General features: G+C 41.9%; 1 protein-coding gene across 1 annotated transcript; it reads left to right on the plus strand.

The window, feature by feature from the left end:
- Positions 1-1,239: 1,239 nt before the first annotated feature.
- RB195_010970 (uncharacterized protein) lies at positions 1,240-3,725 on the plus strand (the record flags this gene model as incomplete). Its single annotated transcript, XM_064192191.1, has 6 exons — positions 1,240-1,242; positions 1,363-1,467; positions 1,605-1,624; positions 3,336-3,428; positions 3,588-3,655; positions 3,715-3,725. 6 exons carry the CDS (start codon positions 1,240-1,242, stop codon positions 3,723-3,725), a joined length of 300 nt encoding a protein of 99 aa, XP_064049774.1.
- Between the last annotated feature and the right edge of the window lie 8,087 nt (positions 3,726-11,812).

An 11,812-nucleotide genomic window follows, 5' to 3' on the forward strand; every position in this document is an offset into this window, starting at 1 on the left:
CAGGCAGATGTGTTGCTGTCAACTTATGTTGTCTCTTTCTGGGTGAAGAGCGCACTCGTCTCTCTCTACGCGGTATTACACACGGCTCGAAGGCATTTCACCCCACGTTATTGTCTTTTTCAAAATTTTTATTTTTTATTTTGTACGTGTGGTCGACGTGGGGTGTTGCTTTCTCCGCATGTAAGTAAGATGTTTAATATAGCGACACGTTAGAGTTGTTTATTTTGTGGTATTGTTGATGTAATATTCGATTGGTTCAACTCTAACTTGTCGCTCTCCCGTAAGCGCAATCGTCGACTCTTCGTCCATGTTGGTTTCTAAGTCTATTCTTGTTAGACAGTGCTGCAGTAGCAAAGACAGAAAGATTTTAATGCTGTTGTAGCAGTGTCTGTCTAGGACGGAGACGTCGCTGATACGCTTTTTGGGGTATTTATTCGTTCGTGCGCGCAGTCCCCAAATCAATCGAACAAAATAAACCATCATGATCGTTTCCGTATCCCGCGATTCCAAGCCGGGTCTCCAGCAATGTGCTGACTGTTGGTTGCGCTCGACCTCTGGTGGTGCGTCTCTCGACTTCTTTTCGACATCAACCGCGTTCCCTCCCCACATTTCCCAAGACTATTACTTGGAACCACCAGTTTCATTAAATAACGTTCGCTACATTACTACTCGTCTACTCGTTTGATGCTTCGTCATCCTTGTATTCCGCACATCCGTTTCTCGTTTTGAAGTTGTAACAGAGTAACCTTCATTACTGCACAAAGCTTTTGGTGTATCGTGGCGCTTTCAATAGCAACCCACCTCACCTTAAGCTTTGGATGCACAGTGTTTTTATTGCATGTTATTTTACACTTTCTTGGTAGTTGCTTATTTTATATGCACATCTGCTAGTTTGCGACATTGATACGCTTTTCGTTTTCTGTCAGCCAGCCACAGTTGGTGGTTTAATATCTGCAACGTTGACATTCATTTTGAACTGAGCGAAGGTGTTTTTGTTTCCCTGTGAAACGCTCCTTTTCACATCTCTTTTCTATGTGGTTTGTCTTGTTGCTGTTTTAACCGCCATGTTAGCCGAAGGGTTAGCCGGTCCGGGATCCGTCCACAAAACCCATACACAATAACCCAACCCTACCCATCATTTATAAGAATACTGTGTTGCTGCCACGAATAAACATTTTTATTATGTCATTCTCAGTGAGCGATAAGTACACGTTGTTAACTGGATGATTCCTGTTAAGTATGGTACTGGGTCGACTACTTCAGTGATGATTGCTCATTCATTATAATGATTCTCCTCATTATTTGTTAATAATTTCGAACTGTCCTAAGTACTCGAAGCTGAAGTAAGGTTAAATTTGCCAGGCTCCTTTGCTATCACTCTACTTATTTGGAAAGGTGACCCTGATTGGTGGGAAACAGCAGTCGCAAGGTGAGGGGCACATCCCAACAAGAAGTTGTTTGGGCAGCGTGAGTACTGCTGCATTTTTTGCTTTTGTTCTTTTACTTTGTTTCTGCTATCTGGTGGGTGGAGCAGGTAGAGAAAACTGCGTTTTCTTGGAACTATCCTGCGGATTTAAAAAAAATCTGCCTTAACGTCTTAACAGGTCTTGAAGCGACCATTGCTGTAAGGAATCGGAGCGAGTCATTTGGTTAACGGTGCAGGTATGATTATTTGTGTTTGCTGACGCGAGGTTACTATAGTTCTTTGTTGGGTATTCTTTGGGTGGGTTCTTTTTTTCAGAGTTTTTCGCCTTTTTCAGAGTCTGTAAGGGTGAAATCGAATGTTAGTTATCCGATCAAACGGTCTATATGTTCAACAAAGAAAATCCTTATTCTGCTATTGGGTCTCATAGTTACAAGTGTAAGCGTAAGTCGACCGCCGCGAATCGACTAAGTTTTGACTCGATTGTATACACTTATCGATTGTACTTAAATGCAGCATACCACGAATCTGGGCTGGTACGGATTTCAGGTGGATATCCGTATACGGGGTCGTAGATTATGAAGACCGGGTGGTTCCGCTCATGCTGTTTGATTCCGCTCATGCCCCAGAATGCTGTTTTGTACGATGCCTTCCATTGCAGCGCGCCACCTTTGCACGCGTAGCGTCCCTTACTGCCTATCGAAGCAGTCTGAACTGATTTTCGACGAATCGCAGGGCGGAGGCGGCGCAAGGGATGGAGCGTTGCCATAGATGATAAAGAAGGTTGAATATTTTGTAGGAAAATACATATGTATTTGTCGCACATTGAGCATCTGCCAGCTTGATGTCCCCTTTCCTTGTAGAACGACATCCTTTTTTTTTGTTGTTACCGGTTTTGTTCTCGTAGGGTAAAGTCTTTGTCTCGAGCCCTGCATCAGTGGTAAATATACGCGACCGGGCGTTACAATTTCATGCTGAATCAATTAGTTTGAAAAGGAGAGCGGAAAAAAATAACCTAGCTATAAACAGCTATGGTTAACTGCACTTAACCACAGTTAAGCCTTTCTCAGGATTACTACAGATATTTTTGTCAGATGAGACAGACTGATAGATTGGTTTTCTTTTTACTGATTCATCCATTGCTTAACAGTGGTAATTCTTCGGTAAGGTGTTAACGATGCAGAAACCCTATCTGCTCCTTTAGCCCTAACAGACGGCGTGGTCTTACCGATTCAGTACATTCGGTATTCACTTCTGACCAATAGGCATTCTGGCAGCTCGTTTGGGAAGACCTATATATGAAGATTTTTCAGGCCGCTCTTCTTCACAACACTGGATAATCACCTTTGTGGACATTTTAAACAGTTACTGATCTCTTGGGGCGGGTGTAGTGTAGCGGTTAGAGGTTCCGCTTACTGCACAATCGATCGGAGGTTCGAATCCGCCTTAGCGCTCACCAAGCCTTTCATCCCTCCGGGGTTGATAAATTGGTACCAGACTTGTCTGGGAGGATAAAAACACTGACTTGACACATCGGCTAGCCACCGCAAGTCATTGTATAGGCCAGATACACGTTCGTTAACCTGAAACGATTCTGAATTGAAGTGAACGTGGGGGCGCATCCCAAGCGGATTGATTAACGCCAGAAACTTTATCCTTTACTTTTACTGATCTCTTCCTAAGACGTCACTCTTGCGACAACTGGGTGTGTGCCACACTTCTGTGTGGAGGCAAGACGACATGAAGTACGACGCACCTGCGTAAGCGTCTGCACTCGAAGCGGCGCGGTGGAGCGTAGTGGTTGGAGTCGTGCGCGGACCTTTGCTGGCATCACTGCTTCGAGGGTAGCTACTTACAACACGGCAAGGTGCTTTATGTCGTTTTGACCGTGATATAAAAAATTTGATTACAGTTCAACATTGCGTGGGTGGCTAAAGGTTCCACAGAAATCAAGGAAATTGAAGCATCTCAGAGCCATCAGTCCGCATGACGTCCGTGAACACAGGTCTGGGAGAACGACTTGCGTGTCCCACACAATACGACCGGAAACTCACCTATTTTAAAAAAGTTTCCAGCAAGCTAGCAAAATGGGATTGATCAAATGCTATACATTTCCCCATTTGGTAAAAACACGTGGGTAATTCTGTCGTACGTGTTTTTGCAGACTTCGTGCGGTTCAAACGACTCTGAGTACCTCCGATGCCTCAACTTCTTGTGTTTGTGGCGACAGCTGTAGGTTTTCCTTTTCAGAGAGATTTCATTGTCGAAAATTTCTCCGATGCTGCCTTTAGGTACAAGTTGAGTGATTTCTAGTTGCGGTTTTTCCTGTGGTTGTACGTGATTTCTGCATGACTGTATAGGTTCCCATCATATCCTTAACAAAGATGCGAAAATAGAAGGCACTACAGATTCCGAAATTTCTGGTGGGAATGTAGTGTTCGACTCACATTTAATGTTGTCAGCGCTCCACGTGTATGTTTGCAAACTGTCGAAATAGTAGCATAGAAGAAATTGCGATTTTTTGTGTGTGACTAATACATTTAATAAATCATCAACGCTAACGAGAACGGAACTGGAACATTTTGCAATAAAACAACCGCCAGAGAAATCAAGTGAACAGTAGTAGTAAAAAACAGTAAAAAACAGGGGCAAAAATGGAGGAAAGGGAACATCGTTGATAGTAAAGTTGGCAAAGTATTCATTCGAGAGACTTGCAGAAATCTCCAGGAACTCATTTTCTTCATCTCTCGCATATACAGAGCACGAAGATGCATGGTAGCCGTCGTTTTCAATACATTGTTGAAGACGGTCCCCTGAAGTCCTTCATCAGGCGTTCGGGGTTAAAGGCATCACCCCACGAATCTGAGGTGGTGAAGATTTCAGGTGGAGTATTCGTATACGGGATGGGAGACTACGGAGAGGGAGGTGATTCCGTCCATTTCTTGCTAATTGCCGTAAAAAACGGTCCGGAAGATGCGGCGCCGCACAAGACTGGCGCGCTCCAATCGAACCTCTTGTACAAAATGGTGCGCCAAAACGAATGAAGCCGTATCTTCCGGGCCGTTTTTTACGGCAATTAGGAAGAAATGGACGGAATCACCCCTCTCTCCGTAGTCTCCCATCCTGTATACGAATACTCCACCTGAAATCTGCACCACCTCAGATTCGTGGGGTGATGCCTTTAACTCAGGCGGAATGACATCGATTTTCCACCGGATTCTGCCCTTCCAAACCTAAAGGGATTGAGCATTCTGTTTGGAAACATTTTCTTTAGGCATCCCCAGAGAAGAAAGTTGCATGGGCTTAAATCTGGCGACCGAGATTCCGTGATTCCTCCTGGCCAACCTGTGTCACCCCTCAGAGAGATTATTCAACGAGTACTAGCAGGACCACGCTCAATTCTCCCTAATCATTTTGAAAAAAGGCGTGAAAGCCGGCCTTCTTTTTCGAATTTTCTTACGAGACACCTTATAATGCGGCAACCCACGCGCTTACCTCAGCAGCCCACCATTCGGTTTGCTTGAAAAGGGTGCTATAGGAATCTCACTGATTCCCACCCGCTCGTTCGCCGACGTGGAATGTGAACAGTGATGGCACTTTGTGAGGTGCCTCGTAGGAAATTTGCATACGAAGACTATTTCCCATCCCGTTTTTCATAGTGCCTGGGGGATTGAGCGTGATCACGTTCATACTCGTGATCTACACCCCTAACCCTATCTTTTCCTGAAGAGATCCCAAGATCGCTAGTCTCATGCCTTAAACAAACCTCAAAAGGGCACATCCCACTCAAAAGGTTTAAGAACCGGCAAACCCCAAATCTGGGGGATAGGAGCGGGGGGGTTGTATTTTTGGGCCGGAAGATAGGGTGAAAAGGGTTAGGACCAAAAATGCGGCTTACTCATAATTCCATTCTCTTCCACATCCAAGAGTTTTAATTAATTCGAGTACAGTAATAGCAAGTTAAAATCACTCTTTGGTTTTCCTGCATATTTTACAAACAAGTCGAAAGAAAGGGATTCTTCTTATACTTCTATAAAATGTGCAAATTTTCCTCTTTAAACAAACATATATCCCTCGTATTTTAGTATAATCACATACTTTAATCTTCGCAGAAACAATTCTTCATATGAATAATCGACGAATGAATATAGGGACTTCCATTAGTAACTTTTGCTGGTCACGATAACCACCTTTTCTGGATACATGTTGTGAGCAAAACAACAACGTAAACATCTCCGTTTTTGTCTTGGCAAGGGCCCTGCATAGTAAATTGCTTTGAAAGAAATCAAGTTTGTTCCGTCTTAGCAGTAACATAGTTTGTCGCACTAATCAGCGCGAGCTGCTGGTTTTGACGTTACCTCGCATTGGTAACACTGTTTTTCAAATGCATATAATAAAGAGAAGTGCTTTAAAGGTTCTTAGACACTAAGTCACGAGGAGGTTTTTCGTAGGTTATCTCAGAAATCCACATGTAATCTTAAAAAGTGCAGAAGTATCTTGGCGTATGTGAAAATTGTGATCGGTGTATGTGAAAAGAGAAATAGTTGTCAAGTTGCAGCGTTCACATAATAAAAATATGTCAATGTCAATAATGTCGATAAGTCGTCTGAGTGGACTTTCTTCGTATCGATTCCCCGTAATACAATATCTTTGCCGTTTTCGTCATCAGCATCGTCGATTATGCCTAGAAGTGTCCAAATCCCTATTTGACAATTCCATAAAGAAATTCCCCACATTTCATAAATTTGACTCCTGTTATTTAGTGAATAGGGTTTTGATTTGTCGTTCTTACATTACCATCGATTTTGAAGATATTCAAGTGTTTTTCCAAACTGATCTTGATACAAATAGCGGTTCATATGGAGTGTGCTCGAATCTACTGGGTCTACAGTGGGTCTATAGTCGAATATGTTCGACTGAGCCAGTGCAATTTCCTTCGATAGGTCTAGAAAGTAAGGAGTCGAGAAAAGTCGTGCAGACTCCACACGGTAATTAAAGGCATCACCCCACGAATCTGAGGTGGTACGGATTTCAGGTGGAGTATTCGTATACGGCATAGTAGACTATGGAGAGGGTGATTCCGTCCATTTCTTCCTAATTGCCGTAGAAGATGCGATGCGTGCACGAGGCTGGCGCGCTCCAATCGAACTCGTTGCAGAAAATAGCGCGCCGGAACGCTCGATGCCGTATCTTCCGCGCCGTTTTTTACGCCAATTAGCAAGAAATGGACAGAATCACCCACCTCTCTGTAATCTACGAGAGGGGGGTGATGCCTTTAAAATCAACACATCTAGCGCCGCCGATATCCATCCGGCCTAAAAGTATGTGAACTGTTCGAAGGTACACCAACATGATAATCCTCTGCAGCTTCCGGTGTGATGAACACCTGGAATGTATTAGTTTTCCCTGTGGTTTCCTCACTAGAGTCACAAGGATATTAAAATGTTCACTAAAGTCTTAACCGATGAATTAATGAGGATATTCTAACTGACCCACAATTAACAATGAAATAGTTATCATATGATGTAATAGTCATTACTAATTATAATTATATCATAACAATTAGACACGAAGTACATTAGGGTCAAAACGACATGAAGCATGGTGCAATTGCGCAAGCGGCTGTGCTCGAATCGGCGCGGTGGCGAAAAGAGTTGAAATCAGGGTGGAACCACCGCGAACTGCAGCAGTGAATGGTGGGTCCTCCTTAGATCCAAACCGCTACGCTCTTCCGCATCGCTTCGAGCGCAGCCGCTTATGCAACTGCACCGTGTCGTTTTGACTTTCATGTCTTTGTCTTGTGTCTTTCATGCTTTCATGTCGTTTTGACCCGACTACATGCAATGGTAATTTGCCAGACTAACATTAGCTGAAAGAGGGAGCATTGGTGAGGCGTGGTTGAGATCTTACTTCTTCGCCTTGTTCAATGAGGCAGTTGGATTCCGATCAGAAATACGTGTCGCGTTCTATAGTCTATTCATCGGACTTACACCAGATCCTAGGGGGCTTTGTGCGCTCCAGTTTACCTCATGAATGAAAACGTCTCAACTGGACTGTAACATCGTAAGTTTTAACATCACAGCTGGCAATGAAAAGTTCAACTTTCATGGATCATTGTGGAATTTTGCATTTCCATGGTGGAAATTTGATAAGGCGACAGTTTTATTAAAGGTATCGAATCGTAATCTGAGTAGAAATGAAAAAAAAGTTAAAAGGTTTAGATTTATTGGTCGCCGAATTTTACTTGAAAAACAAAGATCTCCATTCACATATTTATCTAACGAATATGGTAATAAGCGAAACTCACAGATCTCCTCTCATTTGTTCGCTTTTTAAGACCGTTACATTAAAAATTAACAAGCAAGCCAAATTCAATTTAGTGCTCTGGATCAATAGCAAACACTAGAATTCAAATATTCATGAACTTTTTCAACGAATTCGAATGTTTGAATTAGCTATGTTGTACTGGACTAGTAATTTGAATTATTCTAGAATAGCGAAATTCCACATTTTCTGAATTGTTCGAGCATTGGATGAGCAACTTTTCGATGCTATAATTTTTCGCAATTTTTCAAGCTCTCACATATCTGCTGTTTGTTGTTCTTTCGAATATCCAAGTAACACATATTCACGTTCAAGATGGTCTTATATTCACTTGCATAATACCATCCTGAACGTTCCGCTAAAGCCGGACTTCAAGCTTTTTTGGTGTTCGCTTCGCTCGCCTTCAGCGATTAGTAAGAAATAATAGTAGTGACATTTTTTTGTAAAATTGGAATTGTTTTTTCTATCAAAGCTTTCTTAAATTTTTTTACTCGAAAATAATCCGATTTACCCGAAAACCCACAATTTGGAAACATTCTTCGAAGTATGAGGCTCCTCCGTCCTCAACTATTAGCAAAGAACGATGTGCTAACATGAAATGACGTGAATATCACTATCGTAGCGGTAAAAATAACGTTCCACTTCAGATCGCGTAAACTGTTGCCTGCTACGTACTACAATGCCTAAATGTTGTGGAAGCCTACTGATTAGCTGAACACTTCTGTACATTCATTCATTTTTCTTTAAAGGCATCACCCCACGAATCTGAGGTGGTGCAGATTTCAGGTGGAGTATTCGCATACGGGATGGGAGACTACGGAGAGGGGGGTGATTCCGTCCACTTCTTCCTAATTGCCGTCAAAAACGGCCTGGAAGATATGGGTTCAAGCGTTCCGGCGCACTATTTTCTACAAGGAGTTCGACTGGAGCGCGCCAGCCTTGTGCGGCGCCGCATCATCCGGGCCGTTTTTTACGGCATTTGGGAAGAAATGGACGGAATCACCCCCCTCTCCGTAGTCTCTCATCCCGTATTCGAATACTCCACCTGAAATCTGTACCACCTCAGATTCGTGGGGTGATGCCTTAGAAAAACTGCGGTTGCGCCAACTTAGTTAATAACTTGAAACTAATGTTAATTGTTTATGTTAAGTTAATGCTTTGTTAAAGATAGTTTAGTTAATAAAATAAAAAAAAATCTTTCAACCTGTCTCTTTAATCGAAGGAATAATCACTTACACTGTTTTGCAAATTTGAAAGTAAACATTCATGTACAGTATACATTAAATTTTATTTTCTCTCACTAACATATGAGAGAAACTGACGTGCCTTATCAAAGCCAACATACATTTCTGTATGATTTTGGACAATGGTGAAAAGGTAGAGTAGTCGCCTATCAGATGCATGGTTCGACACCTCACCGGTGCAGTTTTGCATCATTATGGAGTATTTTCGTGACAAACACATACACACACACACACACGGACTAAACGCATTATTATATATGATTATCTATTACACTCTTGATATTTGCAATGAATAGTGCGTCATTATCCACAAATACCAGTGACATAGTCGCATGAACTAATAGTGCATTGGAGTTTCGTTTCATGAACGCTCCTCACTATCTAATGAGGCGGAGATAAAAGGGTAAACGATAGTGTCTGGCTTTAACGAATCCACTTGGGATGCGCCACCACGTTCGCTTCAATTCAGAATCGTTTGAGGTTTACGAACGCGTAAGTAGCCTGTGTACAATAACGGGTACCAGCCGATGTATCAAATCAGAGTTTTTATCACTGCAGACAAGTCTGGTACCAATTTATCGGCATGAATGAATGGCTTGGTTAGAACTATGGCGGGTTTGAACCTCCAATCGATCACGCAGACACAGCAGAACCTCTTACCGACTGCGCTACACCCCTCATTGAAGTAGAGATAGAAGATTAAAATTTAGTGGCCTTGAACTTTCACATCTGGAATTATGGTTCACGCAGATCTACACGTTAATGTAGGTTTAGAGTTTGGTTAGGAATAGTTGCACTTCCTCAAAATTATCGACATTCGTATAGTAGAAAAATCGACAAGAAACAGCAGAACACAATAGAATTTCGCCAAAGTTATATATAGAGAGGTTGGGACTTCTAAACACATTATATGATGGGTTGACAGGTCATTCTCTTGCTACAGAAAGTGAGTGATCTTCACGGGAGATCTTTTCCAAGCCCAGAACGCTACAAATAAACGAAACCAGGGTTTCGACGATCAACTTAACCCAGAATGTGGTTTAAAGGCAGCATACCACGAATCTGAGGTGGTGCGGATTTCAGGTGGAGTATCCGTATACGGGCTCGTAGATTATGGAGGGGAGGGCAGTTCCGCTCATCTCTCGCTCCACCCCTTGCGCCGCCTCCACCCTGCGATTGGTCCAAAACCAATTTGGACTTCCCGTCAAGTAAGGCAGTAAGGGAGCTGCAAGGGTGACGCGCTACAATAGAAGGCATCGTACAAAACAGCATTCAGGGGCCGGCTACTTGCAGTGATTCAGGGAGAGATGAGCAGAACCACCCCGGTCTCCATAATCTACGACCCCGTATACGGATACTCCACCTGAAGTCCGTACCACCCCGGATTCGTGGTATGCTGCCTTTAAGTTGGTCACCCAAACCCTATTCACGGGTACGAAGGAACAAAAATGAAGGACATATGTGTCAGAAGTATTTCAATATTTGGCTTACTTTTTCCAGAAAATTCTGTCGTTTCACAATTTCGCTGTCTTCAGGGGATCGAACCTCCCAAATTTTTCTGTGAAATCGTGGGATTTCAGTACGCGTGCGAATGAGAAAAAATGAGGAACATTTTTTTAGTAGACTTCTATCTTCTCAATCATACTCGTTGCAACTCATTTCTTTTGCTTTTTTTCATTTTTTTTTTCCGTGCCGCGCTATCCCACTACCAAATCGCTTTGTGCTCACTGCTGCTGATTGAGCCCATGCAATTTAACGAGTAAAGCTGTAGTCACCATTTAGAAAAATTAGTTCTGTCTTCTGGTGTATTATGTTGCTGAAATATTTTCTTAAAAATATACTATGTAAAAGTTATCAAACTCCTACATCCAATTGAAAGTGGGGGTAGTTAATAATCGCCATTTTTTTACTAAATTATTTCCGCATTTCGAATTTGTCTAGGTGAGTTTTTTTTTGTGCTTCAGCTTTCTTTTCCATGCTGCAAAAAGAGGTTTGATGGGAAAGTTTAAAGGGATTATAGGAGGAGCTTCCTCCCACTGTCGTTTTTTTTTTTGACGTTTCATTGTTAGTAATGGCTATCAGCAGCCATTTTGAACGCTAGCACATCTCCTAAAAACAGAAATTTTTCGCAATATTAGCCTAAAACTTCACAAAACGGGAATTAAGTATTGAAAGCATTTTGGGAAATGAATGATAAATAATATAAATTATTTCCTTTTTCTAATTATTTTATAGATTATTTGTATATTTTTGTATATTTATTTATAGAATTATTTCAATTATTTGGACTAGGGATTATGGATATTTATTTCCAATTGCGTGAAGTCGTTTCCGGTTTTTTTGATTACTTGGACACCACCTGTGTTGCGCCATTTCTCTTTTTTGTTTTGCTCTTCTCTGAAGAACTACTGCTGCAGCCACTGGATATTTATTTATTTATTTATTAGTTTTTAAAGGCTTTATTTCCCAAGATTTTCTTTGGGTTTCCTTTCAGATATGTTGAACATTCTTTTTCCTTTGGATCTTACACGAATATGTCCTCCAACTTCGCACGGAACCACTACCAACAACTAACACAGAACAATGATGCAATCTTCTAAGCGATTTGTTATGTTTCCTCTAGACGGGTTTCCTGAAACTAATTTTGAGGTCAAAGAAGCTTAAAAGAAATGTTTCCTTGATTTCATGGAATTGCAGACTAGTAGTATTGCGCAAGTCATCTATCACACCCGTTTGTAGAATTCGTACTAATCTGTTTGCACGAGCTTTATAGGGGAAGAAGTCCAAATCTCGCTGGGAATTGAGACTGGTTTTTAGCAGC

This window comes from Necator americanus, chromosome III, assembly GCF_031761385.1.
Source record: "Necator americanus strain Aroian chromosome III, whole genome shotgun sequence".
Lineage (NCBI taxonomy): Eukaryota > Metazoa > Nematoda > Chromadorea > Rhabditida > Ancylostomatidae > Necator > Necator americanus.